The 22,260-nt window shown below is 56.8% G+C and overlaps 2 protein-coding genes and 1 long non-coding RNA gene across 9 annotated transcripts in view; 1 reads left to right on the top strand and 2 right to left on the bottom strand.

Moving 5' to 3' along the window:
• LOC119098605 (transcription factor AP-2-epsilon) overlaps positions 1-12,366 on the top strand; it is a 43,288-nt gene extending 30,922 nt beyond the window's left edge. For 6 of the 7 annotated variants that reach the window (XM_037221576.1, XM_037221578.1, XM_037221572.1 and 3 more), the window contains exons 4-9: positions 2,376-2,406; positions 4,033-4,234; positions 7,977-8,095; positions 9,285-9,426; positions 9,817-9,988; positions 11,296-12,366. In XM_037221576.1, coding sequence (XP_037077471.1) covers positions 2,376-2,406; positions 4,033-4,234; positions 7,977-8,095; positions 9,285-9,426; positions 9,817-9,988; positions 11,296-11,856 — 1,227 coding nt within the window. In that variant the 3' untranslated portion in view covers positions 11,857-12,366. Of the gene's footprint in view, positions 1-2,375; positions 2,407-4,032; positions 4,235-4,594; positions 4,761-7,976; positions 8,096-9,284; positions 9,427-9,816; positions 9,989-11,295 lie in introns of all 7 variants that reach the window. The other variant, XM_037221573.1, reaches the window with a different exon arrangement.
• Positions 12,367-12,836: 470 nt separating this feature from the next.
• Positions 12,837-22,260, bottom strand: part of LOC119098091 (echinoderm microtubule-associated protein-like CG42247) — a 38,575-nt gene continuing 29,151 nt past the window's right edge. The window contains exons 15-22 of the mRNA XM_037221019.1: positions 21,289-21,417; positions 19,304-19,432; positions 18,963-19,094; positions 17,898-18,060; positions 17,136-17,318; positions 16,224-16,319; positions 15,641-15,797; positions 12,837-14,026 (exon numbers count right to left, since the gene is read on the bottom strand). Of these exons, the coding sequence (XP_037076914.1) occupies positions 13,870-14,026; positions 15,641-15,797; positions 16,224-16,319; positions 17,136-17,318; positions 17,898-18,060; positions 18,963-19,094; positions 19,304-19,432; positions 21,289-21,417 (1,146 nt within the window). The 3' untranslated portion in view covers positions 12,837-13,869. The remainder of the gene's footprint in view (positions 14,027-15,640; positions 15,798-16,223; positions 16,320-17,135; positions 17,319-17,897; positions 18,061-18,962; positions 19,095-19,303; positions 19,433-21,288; positions 21,418-22,260) is intronic.
• On the bottom strand, positions 18,002-19,377 carry LOC119098606 (uncharacterized). Its single transcript, XR_005094270.1, has 3 exons — positions 19,304-19,377; positions 18,963-19,094; positions 18,002-18,060 (listed from the first exon to the last, which is right to left on the bottom strand). It is a non-coding gene; the product is annotated as an uncharacterized LOC119098606 (long non-coding RNA).

A 22,260-nucleotide genomic window follows, 5' to 3' on the forward strand; every position in this document is an offset into this window, starting at 1 on the left:
TCAGCTAAAGCCAAAGGCATGGTTTCCCAAATTTCACACACTTCTTTCCCCAAGCTGGCCCCCGACTGAGACGGAAACTTCATCTCTGGCTAGGACCGAGAACGGTTTTAGTACCAAAAAACGACGAGGGCACTGATACATTAAAGAGTTTCACAGGATGGTTCGGATACCAGCGATTGTTTTCTGCAAACCAGGAGTTCCCGATATGATCTGAGACTCTGCAGAAAGGTCAGAACTCATTTGAGATTGTCGAGGCTACGGAAAATCGTTAGGCTTATACAATGGTATCGGTTTGATATCACCTCATCATGGAGCTCCTCATGGGCGATTCCTCGATAGACAAATGCAGCACGCGCACATGCATAATGACCAAAAACTTTCAAAATTGAATGAGACGTCACAGCTCTACCCATCGCCATTTGTATGGAATGATCATACATCATACAAGCCAGGCCAATTTAATACAGGTATGTTGTCTCTTTCACAACGTAGCTCAATGTAATACACCATTGATCCATGATGTGTTGCCCAGTGCACTCCCTAAATAATCTTAGAAAGGAGACAGCATGACAGTTAAAGTCATCTCAATCTTATCCGACCACACTGACACGGAATCAGGGTCGGAGGACCGAGTGCCTGCAGATGCGCTTCGGGTGTCTGTCGCAGCGGCCCACGCGGCCGGGAGTTCATAGACGGACAGCGCTATGATCAATCAGGCATTGTCAAAACATGATAGATCTGTCCATGCATCGATGTTCACATTTCGGTGCAGTCCAGCTACCAATTATGAATGCAATCGCTTAGCAAGTTCAGTTCTTTCACAAATCCATTTAATCTGGTGAAATGGTCTGTCCCTTTTGGGCCACAGTACCGAGGCGCTATCGGGGCTCCTGCCCCAGCGGGAACCTGGGGCCGGATAGAATGTCAAGCCAGCCACGTGCAGGGCATACGTCTGAAGGACATCCTGGAAGCCTTGACGCCTTCCAGGGGGGAGGGGGGGGGGGGGGGGGGTCTCTAGCCCTCCCACCATCTCGGCATCCAACCCCCCAACTTTGAAAGAAGTACGAGCCAAATCCGGGAAAACACTAGTTTGTTGACAAACTTTGGGAGTATCCAAAATTGTTTGTGGTTCAGCTCTTCCTCTTCTCACCTCACCTTGCAAAACTGCGCCCCTGACTGACGGCATCGCACGCAGTCCACCAAATGCTGGGTGCTTTATTTCACGGAAACCAGTGACGTAGTTTCCGATGCCGCGGTGTGACCGCAGAGAATAACTTTATGTGGCAGCAATAGGTGCGGCATACCTGACGCTGCGCAGCAGTGTGACTGCGGCTAAGACAATATGTGCTGTGGCCCCTTCTTCGGCATTCGCTGCGGCTGCGCAAAAGCAATTATCTGTTGAAGTTTGTTGTGGACGTTAGTCCCTCGCGTTACCTTTTGTATTTGTGAGGCGTTGATGAAAAGAGGGCTATTTGCGAAAAAATCGTGCCAAAATTCTGAAGCAATATGTCGCAACGAATTATTGAAGTAGAAATGGACTCCGACGAAGATATGAATTACATTATGGTGCGTGTTTCGGAGATCATTTCTGTACTTATATAAAGGTTTAGGCGGACGTCTGGCCCAGGTTTCATTGTTTAAAAGGGGGATTGATTGCTGACTCATTTTTGTCTCCCTGATAGCCACCTTAAAGTCATCAGTAAGAAATAAGTTGTTGCAAAGTTCTGTTCAAAGGTTTATCATAGTATAATGGCAATTGTGCAATGTGTCTACCTTTGATGGGTAAATCACTGATTCCGTGATGAAAAGCTTTTTTGATAGCATGCATTTAAAACAATGAGCATACTGCTTTCAGGCAGGGAGGTCACATGTAGACAACAATGCTAATACTACTGGAAAAACTATTCTTAGCCGTCATTGGTGTTCTAACCATTACTGGAGCATTTCATTCAATATTTATCCGTTTTCTGTTAGTTGTACATTCTGAGAAAAGCTATGAAACTATTTGAGAACAGTTGCTATGCAGTAAGTTCTCAATGTCACTCATGATTCAGTGCATAATAGCCACCCTTCATGCCTGTTGAGTCATGAGTGACAGTAGCTCATAAAACATTTTCTGACATGGGGCTTAATGTTTTCTGGTGTATGGTCTATTAAGTAGGCAAAATATTCTGCTCATTTTGTGTTTCTAGGCTGCAATTGGGTCAAATATTTGGGTGAGGAAAATTTTAAGTCAAATTGGGTAAATGTAGCATAATTATAAGCTTCTTGTTACCTGTCTGTCTAAGCAGTATCATGATATAAATCTATTTACATCAATAGATTGCATTTTTTTCTTCATAATGTGTATATAAACCTGAGTTTTGTTGTTACAGGGAATGGGCATGGACAGTGATTCATTTCCAGGTAAGTTCCTACTATTTTCTGCTTCTGTTAGCTTGTTGGGAGATGTCAAACACCCTTATTAATGTAATTGTATGCATGCTAGGTGCTAGCATTTGAGTGACATTTATTTTTGGTGTCTGCTTTTGTTTGTGCAGTACATGCTGTTTGAAATGCTGATGCCTGCCTGATTAATCTTTGTATTCATGTGTTACATTTTCTGCTCCTAACAAAACATGTCAAAATTTCTTTTATTTGCATTGCTTGTTGTGTCTGTGTTTTGCTTGTCATTTCCTCACCCTACACTTGTCCTGCTTCTGTCCTGCCATTTATATATTCAGATGTATGACAACACCATGGACATCACTACTGACTAGCATAACTTTGTGTTTGTACCACATCTTACATACCTGGTATGGTTGTCAGCCATATGCAAAGAAAGTGGCCAGGTTAGCTGCCAGCACTCAGCCACACAAGTACACTAATTGTGATGCTGCAAATTGTGGTTATATGGGATAAGCCTGACATGGTCTTCAGAAACTGGGTTCTGACACCTCTTGTTATGAACATCTGGATATAAGGGCAGATTCAAGATGGTTTATGCAATTCTTCATTGATTTTAAAGTCAAATACATTGGTGCCATGCACTCATTCTCTCAGAAAAGGATTATCCATGGATTGGCATAGCCTGGCAATTTGTCAAACACTTTTCAAACATTGAATTGACTTCTAAATATCTTTCAAAAAGTCTGATCTGCATGGTCAGAATAATGTCATTTTGCACTGCGTTTTCCGCAGAACATGCTTTATAACAAGGTCAAAGCTAGTTGCAGTTCTGTCCAATGCCATATGCATGGCCATATACTTTTGCTTTATGTACCCATTGACAACTATTGGTTTGACATCCTGACCTGACTTGACATGACCTAACCTGACGTGACTCCATGGGTGCCAATGGCATAGTGGTTAACACATCTGTGTTAACCACTGCATGTTTGGGAAACCAGAGGTATAGGGTGCGATTCCCCGCGGTGCCCGCTCTTTCCGCCAGGGTAAGAGGCGGCGACGCTGCATAGCCTCAGCAGCTGAGTGCGTCCTAAAGCCCCAACGACGACGACGACCTGAGTCCATTCACAGCAGCTTTACTGCCCAGCCGTGATCCTCATTAATCGGCCCAGGCCATTTGGAGCAGTGCTTTCTCGGGACCAGGCGGGAAAATTCGCTCCATGTTCATACAAAATCCTGGCTGCATATAAATCGCTGGTAATCTCCGTGGTTTGTAGCAGCTTACACCCGGCACGCCTCAGTCAATACTCGGCCTCGCTTGCATAGTTCAACTTAACCCCGGCCGCAACGGTCCTTAACAGCAAAAGCGCCGGCTTTGCCAGCAAAAGATCATGCCATGACCTCGGTCTAGTGGTATTGAGGGTGGGAGAGGGGGGGGGGGGGGACATCTTTCTCTTCGATGATCAAAATCGCGTCCACGGTCGGTACATGTAAAGCAACCCTGAAAAACCTCGACATCCGCAACTTTCGACCCTCGGCAGCAGTCCCGTGGCCGCCCAGCCATGTCTGAATAGGAGCTGGCCGGGCCGGCGGCGGCAGGCGCGGTGTCATCAGCCCGGGGACACTAACGGGCAGCATTTGCAGGCGCCCGGCCGGACTCGGACGGCGAGGGGGGCGCGCTGCTGCCGGGCGGTCTGCACCCCTCCGACCTGTTCTGCAGCGTGCCCGGCCGCCTCTCGCTGCTCGCCTCCAACTCAAAGTACAAAGTGAATGTGGCAGAGGTGCGCCGCCGCCTGGCGCCGCCCGAGTGCCTCAACGCCTCGCTGCTGGGCGGAATCATCCGCAGGTGGGTGGCCAGCCGACGGACCCACCGACCCACCGACCCACCGACTGCCGACGCCGGGGGACGGGACACGACAGGGCGCCGACCTGACCACCTGATCTGCCCCCGCGCGCCGCGTGACACCTCGCTGCGCCGCTCCTTGTCCTCAGCTGCTTAGACCAGCTCCTGGTCTTCTGGACCTCGGCTGGTCGCGCGGTCGCGCCTCGTCCCACGGCCTGCCGACGGCGCCGGTCCCTCTGCATGGCTCGGACCTGCCGCTTCACCTGAAACGTACAGCCTTCCCCGCTCCGCCGCCTCCTCCGGCCCGGACTCTCCCCGTCCGCCGGCGCTGGGCCGCGTCTCACGCCGCCGTCGGCCGCGCAGGCCTGTCGCGCGACCTGGCGCCGACGGACGTGTTCAGTAGCGTGCCGGGCCGCCTGTCGCTGCTCAGCTCCACCTCCAAGTACAAGGTGACGGTGGCCGAGGTGCGCCGGCGGCTGGCGTCGCCCGAGTGTCTGAACGCCTCGCTGCTGGGCGGCGTGTTCCGCAGGTAAGCCGAGCCGGGCGGAGCTCGAGCGGCGGGCAGGCGCCTCCGCGGCCGGAGCGGGGCGAGGTGAGCGCGCCACTCCGCTCCGCTCCGGCTGGAGGGGACCGGCTGTGGGCACCGCGCCGCGCTGGTGCAGCATGGTGCTTCACTGTGCAGGCCTGAGGCAGCGAGGACGCGCTGCGAGCTGGAGCCCCAGCGGTGCAGCTGGCTACGAACGCGCCGGCGCGGTGCATTAAGCTATGATGCCACCGGATGGCGCGCGAGTGGACACGCTAGAGGCTGACCGACATTAATCGGTCACTCAAACGCACAATACACTGCCGCGGACATCGGCGGCGCTCTCGATCCGGCGCTGATGGCAGTGGGAGAGCTCCAACCACGGCCGGGTGGGAGCCTCGGTCCCGCCGCCTCGTCTTCAGACGGCGGCCCTCCGTCTGCGCTCTGGAGGGCCCGGCACCAAGGGGTCGCTGGCACGCGCGGTGGCGTGTTTGATGTGGTGCGTGCTGCCCCATCCTGATCTACTTGGTCACATGTTCACCTCACGTGAACACGTTATGCCATGCGGAAACCCGCGGCACATGTTGCATGACAGGCTCTTTTTTAAATGCACACAATTGCGTGTGCGTGTTGTCTCGTATGTCATGGGATGCAGGTATCATGTCAGAGGCCGCTTGATAAGCTGCCAGGAACCTGAGAGCCTATGTTAGGATTGGGCGCGAAGTAGCCTTTGATGCCGAGACGCCCAAAAACCACCAATCATCAAGCTTACGTCGAGGCCCTGCTTTATGGCTTGTGTGTAAATTACCGCCAGTGGTAATACGAGGTCATTTTGAAAAGTTGGGTCACCCGTTAGATGACTGCGTAAGTCGTTTGTCGGGTCATTTCGATGCGCCGTGGGTCCAGCTTCAACGTATCCAGTGGTGTTCTTTTGCCAACTGGTGGAGTATGTTGCGTTTACCAGCACCAAACCGCACCACTATGGTGCCGGTGGGGATGTGCCACCACCTTTCTGCCAGAGCACGGGTGGTTGGCCGCGTATGAAGGCAGTTTCGATAAGCGGCGTGCGATGCTTGCCGTGGCTTCTGAGTCGGGACGTTTCGGCGGGTCGCGCATCAGGCTTCTCCCTGGCCAACGACCGGACGGCTGTAGGGTAGGCTCCGTGCTAGGCTTCTTCTTAAACTGGAACACTCTCTGTACCATGAGGGGCTGAATGACCCAGCCCTTCTCCGTCGGCTGTCTGACAGTGCGGGCCGGAGGTTTTCTCTGATCGTCTATCGGTCCGCCCCGACCCTATGGTCCTGGTGAGAGGTAGTATATCTTTGGCGGCCGCGTTCATTTGGCCTGGCCGGAGCCGCTCTCGCCCGCTCCGGTATCTCCGCCCGCTCTCTTCTCCGCGCGCCGAATAGGACAGTGGTTAACCCCGTTCCGCCTGCTGGGAAAGCTGTCGGCCGCACATTTGGCGGCTCGGCGCGGCCAGAAATGGCCCGCGCGCCCCGCGCACTCTGCAGACTGCTGCCACTTGAAGAGCCGCCGACTCGAAATTACATTGCCGTCGGATTTATGGTCGACGGGCATGCCTCCTCAATTACCCGTAGCAGCTAATTGGCCGGCGGGAGATTGGCGAGCCATTCGCCGGCCGGTTCTTTTTCCGGCCGAGCGAGCTGCGCGAACTCATCTCAGCGCTCGGATCAGTTTCGGCGCCTCGCACCCAGACCGCCGGTGCCACCGTGGTGTAGATGCGTCACTTGGGTAGCGAGCGCACTGCCTGTTATCGGCTGCCTCCTCGCTTCAGATCCCCGACGCTCGTCGGCTTTCCACTGTCCGGCTTCGGCCGATCGCCTCCCGCGTCAGCGCCCGGCCCTGGTCGGACGTTCCCGTGGTTTCGCCCGGCGACTGGAGTCGGCCCGGCCGGATCCGCACGCTCCCGCGGTTCGGCTAACGACGCCCGCTCTCCGGGCAGTCCGGCGTCCGCCGGTGCTAATGGCCGGTCAGGACGCGGCTGTCGGTCACTTTCTTTTCGGCGGCGCCGGTGGCGTGCTGCGGTCCGCCTCCCCCCCCCCCCCCCTCCGCCGCCGCCGCCGCCGCCGCTCGCGCCGACCCAGCCCCGTCCTCCGCGCTCGGTGAAACCGCTCCCGGACGGCCGGATGACGGGCTGAGGCCGCCGCTGACAGGTGGATCGGGGTCGGCCTCGGCCCGCTGACGGCGGGAGCCCGGAGCCCGGAGCCCGGAGCCCAGCCGAGCGGCAGGACAGGCGTCCGGCGGCCTGTCCCGGGCGGCAGGAGGGGCGGCACCGGCCCACGGCCGCCGTTGGCTCGCCTGCCGGCGACGCTGCGGGAGAACGGTGCCTGTCGCGGAGCGGCTGTTACGGCACGCTCGGCTCTGGCGGCGTGCTCGGTGTCGCTCCTGCATCACAGTCGCCAAGCCGCTTGCGTCCTAGCCCGAGCGAGGAGGGAACGAAAGCTTCTGGCGCTGTCTGTGGCCCGGCCAGGTTTTGCGACCAGTGATCGCGCATTGTAGACAATGGTTCGTCGCGACCTGTTAGACACTGTCTCTGTTTCACCGCGTTTTCCGCGGTCGGTTGAAGCCTGCAGAGTCTGGTGTACGCACCCCTGACCCAACCGCCCACCAATGTCGTCCACGTCGGCCTGAACGAGTCCACCGCTTCCCTAGCACCAGGCTCGGTGATGGGGAGCGGGCCTCTGGCTTCGCAATGCACTTCCCGCTGGACGGAGGAAAGGGTCCGTCCGCCCGTGGCTGTAGTGCGACAGGGTGATTCCCTCGCTCCAACCGCGTGCCTGCGCTGGCAACATGGCGATGGTGACGACGCCGACGTCGTGCTGTGGATGCTGAGTAATTGCTGTCGGCCGTTCTGTGGGCCCGAGCGACTTCTGGCGATCTGGCAGGGTGACTCACTCCAACAGGCGCCACCTATAGCAGCGCGTCCCGGCGACGTCGAGACTGGCAAAGCATCGGCTCTCTTGAACTGCCAACCCTGTCGCATGACCGCACGCCAGTGAGAGTGCTCCAGTTTAGAGCTGTTTGATCCAACGTGGCAGAGTGCGACACGCGGAACACTCAATTCTAGTTCATTGCTGTTTGTGTATGGGTTCTTTCGTGAGCTGCGAACTTTTGCAGACATACCCAATCCATGTCAGCGCCGCGTTGTTTCATGGTCCGACAGCGTACCCGTGACCTTGACATGCACCCGTTTGTCTGCAGGGCGAAATCGAAGAATGGAGGTAGGTTACTGCGGGAAAACCTAGAGAAGATCGGCTTGAACCTGCCTGCGGGCAGGAGGAAGGCGGCCAACGTCACGCTGCTGACGTCACTGGTCGAGGGTGAGTCAGCCGGTTCGGTGCAGAGTCCCGAGCGTCACCCTCCAGACGCAAGAGCCAGTCCAGCCCGTGGGATCGATAGAACTTATCATAAGACTGACATGTTTCCTGCAGGTAGACCGTCGAAGACAAGTTTGGTCAAAGGCGGTTTGCGCATCGTTCAGCAGCATGATGTGTGCGGGCTTGCGTGCGAGTGTGAAGTGCTTCACACTTCACACTCGTATGTGTGAAGCACTCGTCTGCCGACTGGCCGGCGCCGCTGCCAGCCAACATGGGCTCGCCGTGGCCGTGCCTCTCTCTGTGATGCTGCCCGCCCGCCAGCGTCCGTTGACCCCGACTGGCAACAGCGGCCGTGCAGGCGTGCCGGCCCGCCCATAATGAGCGGCTGCTGCGGCGCGCGAGCGATGGCTGGGGTGCGGCCCCGGCTGCGCGTGGGGTGCCCCGACTGCGGCGATGACGGCGCGGCTCGGATGCCGCCCGGGGCGGCGCGTAGACGCCGCCCGGACGCCGGAGAGTGTCGTGAGGGGCGGGTGCAGCTGCGGGGCGTCGGCGCGCGCAGGTGCGGCGGCAGGGTTGGTTGGGCCAGTCGACCTGTTGGGATGTACCCGTGTCTTGGAAGCTTGAAACGAATCGCGTCCGTGCTCGCCCTGGTATCCGTCCGTGTCTTGACGCCAGCTCTGCACCTGTCCCGCTCACCTCGCCCAGTCGCGTCCGTGCTCGCCCGGGTATCCGTCCGTGCCTTGACGCCAGCTCTGCACCTGTCCCGCTCACCTCGCCCAGTCGCGTCCGTGCTCGCCCGGGTATCCGTCCGTGCCTTGACGCCAGCTCTGCACCTGTCCCGCTCACCTCGCCCAGTCGCGTCCGTGCTCGCCCGGGTATCCGTCCGTGTCTTGACGCCAGCTCTGCACCTGTCCCGCTCACCTCGCCCAGTCGCGAGCGGGCCAGGCTGCCGCCGGCAGAAGCGCGGCTGTCGCGCGGTCACGTGACCCCAGCCGGAGCGGCGCTGGACGGCGGACGGGTGGTGCCGTCACTGCCGCATCATCTCGCGAAGAATGGCCTATTCGGTGCAGCTAGCTTGCGTCAGCCGGCGACGGGTGTCGCTCGCGAGGTCCCTGTTGGCGTCCGCTGCTTGGGCCGCCCGGGCCGCGCGCGTCCCCTACCATCGCCGTAACCCGTGACTCCACGCCCGCAGGCGAGGCCATCCACCTGGCGCGCGACTTCGGCTACGTGTGTGAGACGGAGTTCCCGTCGCGTCAGATCGCAGAGTACCTGTGCCGCCACCACGCCAACCCGGCCGAGCAGTACCAGCGCCGCGAGCTCGTCAAGGCCACCAAGTGAGCGCGCTCTGGCCGACGGCGCGGCGGCTCGGGGCTTCCCTTGGGCCTCCCGGGGCCGCGGGCGCTGGGGTGCCGGCGCCGGCAATGTCCGGCGACCGGTTGCCTTCTGAGAGCGGCGGTCCTCGGGGCCTGCCTGTCCGTATTGTACGGTGAACGTGCCAGCGGAGTGGATCAGTCCCGGGGTGCACTGAAATAAAGTCTAGTTTACCGAGAACATGCGCGGGCTGAAATCCCCACAGGAGGGGAATTTCAGGTCATACTGGCGATATCGGGACGCCGTCTTTGTTTTCGACTGGGATTCTGCTGGGATTTTCTGCTGGGATTCGCCGTGGCGTCCCACAGCCGGACTGTCCGCGGGGTTTGGACGCGGTGCGCCTGGTACCACAGGGAGATCACCAAGGAGCTGATGGACCTGCTGAACCAGGACCGGTCGCCGCTGTGCAACACGCGGCCGCAGATCATCCTGGACCCGCAGATCCAGCGGCACCTGACGCACTTCTCGCTCATCACGCACGGCTTCGGCAGCCCGGCCATCGTGGCCGCCCTGACCGCCATACAGGTGCGCGTACGGTAGCGTCATCTGACTGCCAAACAGGCGCGTGTTTATCACTGTGACTCTGACCGCCACGGAGGTAGGTGGGCTGCATACCTGAATGCTAGGCGGGTCTGTGTGGTCCATTGCGGTTTGCCGTTTTCAGGTGTGTCGTTCGTGACCCCGCTTGGCGGAGGTGGTGGGAGACCGACTCCGTGCACGTGCGTGTGGCCGGGCAGGGTGTTCTGACCGGGTGTGTAGTATTGCCCCAGACCGTGATGTGTGGAGCATACCCCGACCCCATAGCGGTGCGTTACCCCGACCGACCGACCGAGTCTGACCGGGTGTGAGTATTGCCCCAGACCGTAATGTGTGGAGCATACCCCGACCCCATAGCGGTGCGTTACCCCGACCGACCGACCGAGTCTGACCGGGTGTGTAGTATTGCCCCAGACCGTGATGTGTAGAGCATACCCCGACCCCATACCGGTGCGTTACCCCCGGCCGACCGACCGAGTCTGACCGGGTGTGTAGTTTGCCCCAGACCGTGATGTGGTGCATACCCGACCCACCCCTAGCGGTGCGTTACCCGGCCGACCGACCGAGTCTGACCGGGTGTGTAGTATTGCCCCAGACCGTAATGTGTGGAGCATACCCCGACCCCATACCGGTGCGTTACCCGACCGACCGACCGAGACTGACCGGTGTGTAGTATTGCCCCAGACCGTGATGTGTGGAGCATACCCCGACCCCATACCGGTGCGTTACCCCGACCGACCGACCGAGTCTGACCGGGTGTGTAGTATTGCCCCAGACCGTGATGTGTGGTGCATACCCCGACCCCATACCGGTGCGTTACCCCGACCGACCGACCGAGTCTGACCGGGTGTGTAGTATTGCCCCAGACTGTGATGTGTGGTGCATACCCCGACCCCATACCGGTGCGTTGCCCCGACCGACCGACCGAGGCACGCCATGGAGACCCTGGATGACAGGCATCGTTTGGGACCCTGACTGACATGGATGGCGTTGGACTTAGGCTGACACGTGTGCGCCAGCACCCGGGTGACGCGTGTAATGACCCTGGTCACCACGTGGACAAGGTTATATTGCGTATGCGCTGTCTGCTGCCGTGCGAAGATCCGTAGGGACACGCAGTAGCATGATCCAAATGGAACTCGCAGTGGCGTGGTGCTGGTCTGGGTTTTTGCGCTGGCCTATGTGAAGCATGAACACGTCATCCGAAGCATGAACACGTCATCCGGGTGTGATGACCAAGCGTCATCCTGCGGCGCGATCAGAGCTGGGCTAACTGACTTCTCTCCCCTCCCCAGAACTACCTGAACGAGTCGCTCAAGTGTCTGGACAAGTCAGTTCCCCTCCAACATCCACATCCACCTGGGCTCGCCGGGCCTGGACAGCAAGCACAAGGACCTGGACAAGAAGTAGTCGGCGCCGGCGGCGCGGCCCGGCCGGCGCCGGGTCGGCGCCCGAGGCCAGCGCGCGCGGGGCGGCGCGGCCCGCCGCGCGCTCGTGTGCACGTGCCGCCGTTGACCCACCGCGTGTGCCATTGGGGTAGAGAGAGCGCCGAAGCTGGCCCGGCCCAGCCTCGGGGCCGCCGGCAGTGGCCGGTAGGGAGCGTCTGCCGTCCCAAGCGTGCCTTAGCGGGCGGCGAACGCGCCGCGTTGTGTACAGTGTTTAGAGAGCGAGACGGAGAGGTGGACGTCAGTATTGTGCCCTCTAGCCCATGGCCGAGTCTGCTGGCTTTGCTCAAGGTCCGCCGGGCGGGCGGCCGGGTCCGCGGCTGGCGGACGGGACTGGTATCAGTAGTGTCGGTCGGGGCCGTCGGTGGCGCTGCTGCCGCCGCGCCGACAATGGCGGGGATTATGAAGTAACGCCGATTGTGCTGGCCAGCAACCCGTCGCGGAGACGTCTATGCATATCTACTTGCATGCGGAAATGGTACCTGGCGTTGTCTTGCTGCTGCGGCGGGTGGGGAAGGGCGCCGTTCAGGCTTGGCTCGGCGCCGCCAAATACTCAGCTGGGGGCCGCTCCCGTCCGCGATCATTCCAGAGGCGTCCGGCGGCCGTATCTTGTGTCTAGGCGCGCTGTGCGCCGCGCGCGGCCCGCGTCGGCGGAGGCGGCCGGGGGCGCTCCGATGCCCGTGTCGCAGTGCGATGGGTCCAAAATCCGAGTGTGTTGGGGTTGTGCCTTTATGCCCTGCATGACGGGATGCGGTGTGACGCGTCACAAGCTCGTGTGACGCGATGTCTGTGCTTCCTGGGTGCCAGCGCACGTTTTGTGACCGCTGCCGTTTTGTATCTCAGCGCGTAAAAGGATGGCCTATGTTTTGACGTGTCATCGTTCATTTACAATAAAGTCATTCCAACGCCCGCACCAAGTCAGTCCAGATTGAATGGAATCAGACCAGCTGAATGATTCAAGGAATTATATACCTACTGAAAAGGGCAAGCTTATTGAACCTGTGAAAGACCATACATGCCAGTTGCACCTCGTACAGTGGTGTTAGTATGCTGGAGCCAAAGCATATATATATATATATATACCACGAAAGTTATTTCGTCGAGTTCAGTTATGCTTTTCGTGGTTACATTTTCAATGGGTGATGGAGAAACGGTACACTCGTCAGCAATGTACCCTCTTACGGGCAGGGCTATAACATAAGCAACTCATTGAAAATGTGACCAGTCCTGGCAAGATCGCCATTGTCAAGTGTAGACGCTTGAGCTCCATTGTGGACGAATGAATGTGGGCGCCTGGTCTCGATGCACGCTTAGGCGGATGAAACCACGCCTAACTCTGGTGACATGTTTGTATCTCTAGGACCGGCATGATATTGCATTCGTGTCTGACTAGGACTTCACATGCTAAATGCACATAGACACGGCTATCTCAAGGCGCTGAGATCCCCAATCTCAAGGCACGGCTGTCTGGTATGGACAGCACGGCGGACGCGACGGGGCGCGGTGCTTCGCGTATCTCGTGCCCTGCAAGACACTTCAGTATGAAAAGACAGGACATCATATGCGGCGTGCCAGTGAACTGACAGAAACAAGGCTGCCAGTAGAAACGACGCCGCACTCTGGGTGACGTACCAAAAAGAGGTACCATTGCTTAGGTGACTCAAACGATGCCATCGCACCGTGAGTTTACACGACAATCATACCCTGCACACGACAATCATACCCTGTACACGACAATCATACCCTGCACACGACAATCATACCCTGTACACGACAATCATACCCTGCACACGACAATCATACCCTGTGCTTAGTACGGACTAGCTGCGTCTGAGCCGGGCAAAACACCAGGGAACTCAGAGCTCCTACAAAAATAACAGGTTCGTTCAATCTCAGACACCCTGCGTGCACAGTCCGCTCTCCGTCCCATCACGTGCCAACGATTCCACCCGCGTGGAAGCCGTCCTTGCGGTCCCACCTCGCGCTCGCGGGAAGGACAGCCCCCCCCCGCCCCCCACTGGACCGCACTGCCGGCAAAGGCGACCTGATCCGCCCGGCTTCTGCTGTGTCCGTGCGGCATCCTGTCCCGGCTTCCGCGCTGTCCGTGCGGCATCCTGTCCCGGCTTCTGCTGTGTCCGTGCGGCATCCTGTCCCGGCTTCCGCGCTGGCCGTGCGGCATCCTGTCCCGGCTTCCGCGCTGTCCGTGCGGTATCCTGTCCCGGCTTCCTCGCTGTCCGTGCGGTATCCTGTCCCGGCTTCCGCGCTGTCCGTGCGGCATCCTGTCCCGGCCTCCTCGCTGTCCGTGCGGCACCCTGTCCCGGCTTCCGCGCTGTCCGTGCGGCACCCTGTCCCGGCTTCCGCCCTGTCCGCGCGGCATTCCGTCCCGGCTTCCGCCCTGTCCGTGCGGCGTCCTGTTCCGGGGCGCTAGACGATCCGCCACTGAAGCAGGGCGGCGTCGGTACCACCCACGGTCACCAGGTGGCGGTCGGTGCGCAGGAACCGGGCACAGGCCACGTGGGAGCTCTGGGGGTTGTACCGGTGGCACTGAGGTGTGTCCCGCATGCTCAGCGGACACGGATACCTGCCAGCAGAAGGCGCGACACAGACGCGTCACACCCACTGAGCCAACAGCGGCGCCTCCTCCTGGACGGCATGGAGCATGCTGCGACGTGGAGGTATGTGCTGTGCAACGGGAAGCGTAATGCACGCTGTGCAATGTGCATGCCGGAGTGGGTTGCAATGTGGCATTGGATGTGTCCCGCGGACTGCACAGAAACGGCTATGGTACGTGCGCTGTGACAGCGAGTGCTATCGTAGCGTTCCCCGTGTTTGCCCAAAGCATCGATTGTATTCGACTGTATGTGTACACAATGTCAGCTAGAGACCACCTCCTCGGCGCACCATGCGTTGGGTGAGCTTGGCCAGCTCACAGAGTAACGCAGCTGATACGCAGTGCACAGCGGTACCAGCCTGACGCCGTGTGAGGCTTGGCACGGACGTGCGACAGCGGGCTGGGAATGTGAGGCGTCATCGGGTACACAGTGCACAACGGTGCCAGCCTGATGCCGTGTGAGGCTTGGCACGGACGTGCGACAGCGGGCTGGGAATGTGAGGCGTCATCAGGTACATGATGCCAAAAACTAGAGCAATTGGCACCTATAGACCTATAGCACCTACGGCAACTTACGCCAATGGGCTCTATCAGTATGTTGGAAAATCCGCTTTTCCTGAAGGTGAGCAGACTGAGGTCTTCTGATAAGGTTTGGGTGCTAATTCACGAATAACATTGCTTGGGGATGGCTGGCAACGAGGCTGCCGAGGCCTAAAAATTTTGGTTGACTAACTTGATGAATTTACAATGATTTATCTGTAGTAAAGACGACCAAATTATTGTAAAACCGCACAAATTTGGGATGGATATTGGCTACATCGAGAACACTAATACGGCAGTATAACTTGCATGGCCAATCTCTCTTCTCTTAGGTCACACTGTCTTGTATTCGAGCTGGATATCGGGCTTGGTGACGTTGCCGGTTTCCGGCTGATTATTAAGGTAACTTTCGGCGGGACAGCTTTTAGACCGGTGAGCTAAAGCCGGCACATTCACCTTCACCGTGCAGTGATATCAATTTTTCATTTCCTCTGGCTGCTAAGATGATATCCCAAACAGGCAGACTCATCGTTTGAAAACAATAGCGTTCCGCACATATCCACCCACACCTCTCTCGGTACGGTCGTCCGTTTTCTCCTCCGTTAGTATTACTTAGTCTCGGCTCGTTCGCAAAACCGGAACGTTGAGATAAATGCCCAGGTTCCGATCCGGTTTTTCAGCTCCATTTGAAGGCTGAAAACTTTGCCTTATCGATGACGATCAAATGGAAGAGAGGATATTGCGATGATATTCCAATGTTTCCAGGAAAAGCCGTCCCATAAAATAGGTTTTATCCAGATGCCCGCAAATCTATGCAGAACATCTTTTGACATTTACGGTTCCTGTCGCTAAGAATTACATGAACCAGTGAACAGGGGCTGCAAACTGATAAGCGTCTAGGCTGTACAACGCCGGGGCCGAGCTGCCAACATTGAAGCTTTTTAACTTAGCGGATAATGCGCATAAGAAAACGAACAAAAACCCCTTTAGACCACCCGAGCCGAGTCCCACCCGGTCCACAGGCCTGGCCGAGCCCCATCTCACCTGTACAGCTGCAGACCTCCCTCTGAGTCGCCGACAGCCAGCAGGTCGTGCTCACGGGACCTGCAGGCTGTCAGCAGCACCTTGCCGTGCTGGGCGTCGGCGTAGCTGTCCGACCAGGCCCGCAGCTGGTTGATGTAGTGTAGGTCAGGCCACGCTCCTGAAGCCGCGCCAGGTCACGACAGGTCAGGAGCCCGAGATCGGCCGCGCGATAGGTCAGAGCAGGACGGACATGTCATAGAGCCTCACCTTAGCCGATCCCGCGGACTCAAGGTAAAGTGATGCCTTCGGGCACAGCCCAAGGCATTACGTAAACGTAGTACCTCAATTATTCTGAAAGCAAGGCTGTTGAAGAGACAAGAGCAACGTGCTCTTACGTATAATCAGCGCATTTCCCACGCGAATGTTTTGGGAATGAGTGAACACGAACCAGGATATATACGGCCCATCAATATATCAACTCCTACACGACACTCCCCAGTGCAGCTAAATCTCAACTTATTGTGTGCCGGCCCTGGTCATCCCGCCGTCACAGGAGCCGTGCCAGCCGACCCGCGAATACATGGCGGCGAGGGGCGGGGCTCACCGAGCACGTGGTATCCGACCGTGCAGGTCTGCGTGGCCCAGTGCTTGTCTCGCAGATGGTACGGCGATTTCTCCTTTGACAGCGACCGCTTGCTCCCTGGCGGAGATCGACGCGCGTTCAAACCCCGGGCCGGGGAGAAAGAACGGATGACCAGCCAGCAGTGGTGCGACGATTTAGGGCACATGCGCGTTTATTTAATTTCTGCCAGACGCTTAGAGCGGTAATCCAAAGACAGCATGCTTGCATCAGGCCCGTGTCAACTGGGATGCATGCCAGGCGTAATGAATTGAAGTAGATGGTGCTCTTTATGCTCTGCCAAAGATAGGTTTGTCTGCTGAAACATTTTTTGCCTATTCCTGGCATGACAAACGAGGAAGACGGTCGCCTTTTTTGGCTCTATCATACATTGTATTGCCAGTTAGGCAGGAACAAACGACGGAGTTCTGTTAACACTTATCCGTCTGCAGATACCCGGAGTAACCCAGTTTGTCCGCTGGCGACCTGCAGGTACTCACAGTAGACCAGCTCGTGTCCACTGGTGACCTACAGGTACTCACAGTAGACCAGCTCGTGTCCACTGGTGACCTTCTACAGATACTCACAACAGACCAGCTCGTGTCCACTGGTGACCTTCTACAGATACTCACAACAGACCAGCTCGTGTCCACTGGTGACCTGCAGGTACCCACAGTAGACCAGCTCGTGTCCACTGGTGACCTGCAGGTACTCACAGTAGACCAGCTCGTGTCCACTGGTGACCGTCTGCAGGTACTCACAAAAGACCAGCTCGTGTCCACTGGTGACCGTCTGCAGGTACTCACAACAGACCAGCTCGTGTCCACTGGTGACCGGTCTGCAGGTACTCACAGTAGACCAGCTCGTGTCCACTGGTGACCGTCTGCAGGTACTCACAGTAGACCAGCTCGTGTCCACTGGTGACCGTCTGCAGGTACTCCCCGTCAACGCTCCAGTCCAGCTGGGTGATGGGATGTGAGCCCTGCATGGGGCCGAACTTGACGTAGATCATGCCGTCCCGTCCCACCTTGAAGGGGTACACGCTGCCGGTCTGCGCTCCGATCGCCAGCATGTCGCCCCCTGCCGGCGGCACAGATCGACCGTGGCACACTCAAACGGCTCAGCAACGCCGATTGCTCACCGCACACACAGACGATTGCGTCGGAGTACAGAACGCTTCAGTTCAACTGTGGAGAGAGTTTGGCGGCACAGCGTGGAGGACTCGTCCACAAGAACCGGCTGTGCTAATGACTGGCCGCAAAACAACTCCAAAAGTAAGAGCCGTAACTATGTGGTAAAAAAGCAAGCATATGACTGCTGTCGCCTGTGCGGGGGGGGGGGGGCAGAATTCTATAGCAATCTGTTGCTGGCTATTGCAACAGCGCAACCCGTATTATTCCCCTTGCAGAACGCACAATCGCTCAAATGGAGTTAACGCTATTTCATCGGAGGAAAACTTCCGCTTTTTACCGTAATACGATGCTAATGCATGACAAAACTGCAAACAAGACTCATCCAGCCATATGTTTGCTCACGTATCGTGTCCAATGCGGGACAGGCAACTGCTGAGCGAGCCGCAGCTGACAGCGGCAGCGGCAGCGGCCTCTGTCTGACCTGGGCTGTAGCTGACGGTGCCAGCGGCAGCTGCCCCTGACTGACCTGGGCTGTAGCTGACGCAGTTGAGCGACTGGCCGCAGACGCGGAACGAGCCGATCTGCGTGCCGTCCGACAGCTTGTACACGTACAGGTGTCCGTCGGCCGAGCCCACGGCCACGACCGTGTCCAGCGGGTGGACGCTGCACGACACCGCCTCGCTGCTCACCTGGGAGCGGTCGCCGACACAGGCGGGGTGAGTGTGTCTCGGGCGGCCGCCCGCAGTGACCGCTGCAGTGATCCCCGCAGTGACCGCCGCAGTGACCCCCGCAGTGGCCGCCGCAGTGACCGCCGCAGTGGCCGCCGCAGTGATCACCGCCAGTCAACGCCCCTTCAGGCTCTTTTTATGTGAATGGGATTTGGATTAACGAAGGATACTAGAGGGCAGTTCGGGCGGCAGTGTTGTTTGGTTCCCCCTGTAATTGAACAGTTAAGACAGAGGTCTGTGAAATGCCGCAATAATGTGCCTCTGGGGCGTGAACGACGCTTCTACCCAACGTGCATGCATTTTTGTGATAATGATGGTAGCCATCTGACCACTTCAAACCAGAAATAGCATGGATGTTCCATTGACAGACATCAACTGGTCGAACGTGAACCGCCATCGTTGGTAACGAGGAGGGAGCGTTTCATGAACATCAAAGAAAAACGGCATTCTCCTGTGCATTGCCGCTCTCGCTCTCCCCTCCCTCACTCATCTCTCTCTCTCTCTCTCTCTCTCTCTCTCTCTCTCTCTCTCTCTCTCTCTCTCTCTCTCTCTCTCTTCTCTCTCTCTCTCTCTCTCTCTCTCTCATCTCCTCTCTCTCCTCTCTCTCTCTCTCTCTCTCTCTCTCTCTCTTCTCTCGCTCTCTTGCTGCCTCGCGCTCTCTCTCTCCCCCTCTGGCTCCCTGGCTCTCTGGCTCTCTCGCTCACCACCTCTTTACAAGTATTTCCTTTCACATCGTACACTCTCCGTATCTGTCCCACTCCTCTGAGTCCACTCCATCTGAGATGAGCGTGGTGAGCTCACGCTACGACGTCACAGTGAGCTGCACCCGGCCGTTACTGTTGGCATAGTGAGGCAGCGCTTACCGGCGACTTCCATATAAGCTTACGCTGCGCCGACCACTTGGCCACCACCCTGTCGCTTCCCGCGGTGACAAACGACACCTCCTCGTTGCAGGTGGCCAGGCCCGACAGCTGTTTACTGTGGCCGAACACCACCTGTGGATCACGCACAGATGCTCGCGTGAGATCCACTGTCATAGGCGAAGAGAACGAGCATCGAACATCGAGCACGAGCATAAAATACGAACATCGCAAAGATGGCGGGCGCACTCATCCATTAGTGACCCAAGGAGTGGCTTCATGAAGGGAGGCTGCATGCTTTCTTCCAGTATTATCTTCCGATCGCGGAGGAGCGCAGGACCCACCGTGTTGAAGCGACGCATCATGGACCCCTCCAGGATCATGTTCCTGATTGTGCCGACGTAGATGTTGCCGTCATTGGTGCCGACACGCTGCGGACACAGTGTCCGGATGCTGCCGGCCGCCTCTGGCAGCTGTAAAGGTCATACGAGGTTAGACGCTGTCGCCTCGGCCTCGCCTGCAGGTGACCGCGGTCAGCTGAGGTCTCTGGAGGTCAGCGGAGATAAACTGCTTTCGGCACGGATTACTAAAGATCAGAAGTGGTCAACAGAGGTCAATCCAGATTATGTGAGGTCAGCTGAGATATGTGGATGTCAACGAATGTCAGCTGTTATCGGTGCAGGTCATCCAAAGTCAGAAGGATTCCAGAGAACGCAGGTCATTTGAAACAAATCATCATTAAGCTTCATAATGAAGTAACTAACGAGGTTACATAGTGAGGCAAGATGAGGTCAGAGGGGCGAACCGAGCTCAGACCACCAAACCACGCGATGGTGGGCCTCAGCCGACCGACTAATGCTGTGCAAATCTCAACCGTCAGTTTTCACGGTCCCTGTTCTTTCCCCTTCGGTGAAATGAATCGATATAAGTATGTGTGCAACCACTGCTAGAAACAAAGCCATCTAACTCGTAAAGCTGGTGAGCACGTGTTCTGTTGCATGCCGAGAGGATTAAACTCCTTCATAGTGATCGTTATCATTCGAAGTGTTCGCTGCTCCCATTAGCATGCCCAACAGTCGTTCACATGCACAGAGACGGTCGATCGCTAGCGCACGGCAGCGACCAAAAACCGTCTCTCAGTTATCCAGCTATTTCAGGAGGTCGCCATGGCAACCCACAAACAGGGTCCCGGTGACAAACAGCAGGAGGGACACCGGACAGGGCATGGGTCACGCCAGTTCGCCTATCGTGTCTTGAGACAATATTATGGCCGCGGGAAATGGTGTCAGGCGTGGGAGACACGCTAACTGACCATCACACGAGCTCAAGCCTCGGCAGTCAGACCGTAATGAGGCGAGGCCACGGAGCAGAGGCGGACGCCTTCTTGCCGTAGTGCCTGCCCTAGAAAGCTCCGTAGTCACAGGCCTTGCACTGGCCGCCTATGTCACCGTGGGCATGTGAGCGTGGCTAAGCCTGTCGGTGAACTTCGCGAATGCATTAGCTCCCCGTCCAGCGCAAATGGAAGTTTTAAATGACTTCCTCGGCACAGTTTCAGTGTAACGAGCATTGTTTTAGGACCTGGCTCTTATGGCAGCGGTCAAATAATGGCTCTTTACGCGCGTTTTTAACGCGACGAGTTGACCAAGTAAACAAACCAACAGAATCAGACACCCAGCGCAATTTACACGACTGCATGTTCCATTGATTTATAGATTGTCGGAACCTGTTAAGACCATCCACCCTACAAGCTAGATGACTCTGAATAGGTCGCTAAGGCTCGGGAGAACGATGCAAACTGCAAATAGCTCTAAATAAATTACAAAGTGAGGTGGACGGTATAGAATATATTTTACTTCACAGGAGAAACGGAAGACTGAAAAGCAGCATCCATGTTGTTTAGATGTTAAGCATGCGAAGAGAAACTTAATAGCGTTTAACACTCCCATGGTTGCGTGGTTTTTCTCGAGGCAGAAAAAGAGACATATCACATTCTAGATTAGCGGGCGGCATTTGCAACTCTAACATGTGAGTGCATTCTTACAAGAATATATATATATATATATATATATATATATATATATATATACATATGTAAAGATGCATATCTATATGCATATATATGCATTAAATATATGTATACAAACACATCTATATGCATATATATGCATTACATATATATATATATATATATATATATATATATATATATACGGCCTGAGGAGCAGAGCGGCCAGGCCATGCTGCCGGCGCGGCACGGCGCCGGACCGCCAGGCCATGCTGCCGGCGCGGCACGGCGCCGGACCTGGCTACTCGCCAGCTGGCTACTCGCCCTGGTCTCGGCGCGCTTGCTGTAGCCGTGCTCGCAGTCCCAGGCGCAGATCTTGCGGTCGCGCTCGCCGCCAGAGAGCAGCGTCACTTCGGACAACAGCAGCAGCGCCGTCACCGCGCACGAGTGCGCCTGGCAACAGGCGCACAGTCAGGTGACCGGCACAGGCGCGGCGCGCGAGGGCGGTGGTGGCGGGCGGTGGTGGCGGGCGGTGGTGGTGGATTTATCAGCGGAAAGGGACACACGGAGGCAACAATTCTCAGAATATTTGACTGGCGGTGAGGAGAAACTCCACCAAGGCTGCGAGAAGCTAATCGTAACTACCGAGCACGGAGGCCGGTTCCAGTTGCGTGATGTTTTGCTCTGTTCCGGGCGGGCAGATCTCTAGTATCAGTCGGAGCCATACTCACCTCAAAGTCGAGCTTTTTGCGATAGTCTCCGTTGTTGTCGATTGTCCACGTGGTGATAAATCCCTCTGAATCTCCCGTTATGAGGTCTCCTCCGGCCTCAAAAGCAACACTTAACACTGTTTTTCTCGTAGACTGGAAACGTAACAGTGTTGTGAACGTAGGCATTCCTCGCTTATGTGCAGGTCTGGCCCGAGCAGCCATGGATGGAGCTTGGCCGCATACTTGGACGGCTTCGAGCCCCCTCTCTCAATGCTTCTGAGCACTGGCATTAGTGTCAAGCATATAATGAATAGGTAAACATCCTTATGTCCTTGTTCTTATTCACATGGTTCTGTCAGCTCTGTTGGCCTCTTGCGAGGGCTGTATGCCTGTCATTACGCTTAATCGCGCACCAGACGGGGACTAACGGCCAAAACATTATGCGAGAACCTGGCACGACTTTCGGACATTACCGATTGGTTGCAATAACTGAGAATACAGCATCGCTTTGGATTACATCATCTGACCCCAACATAAAACCACGTGCAATGACTGTTCCGCCGTCCGCTGAGGCAGTTCGCCAGCT

Source organism: Pollicipes pollicipes, unplaced genomic scaffold, assembly GCF_011947565.3.
Source record: "Pollicipes pollicipes isolate AB1234 unplaced genomic scaffold, Ppol_2.1 Scaffold_4740;HRSCAF=5597_pilon_pilon_pilon, whole genome shotgun sequence".
Classification (NCBI taxonomy): Eukaryota; Metazoa; Arthropoda; class Thecostraca; order Pollicipedomorpha; family Pollicipedidae; genus Pollicipes; species Pollicipes pollicipes.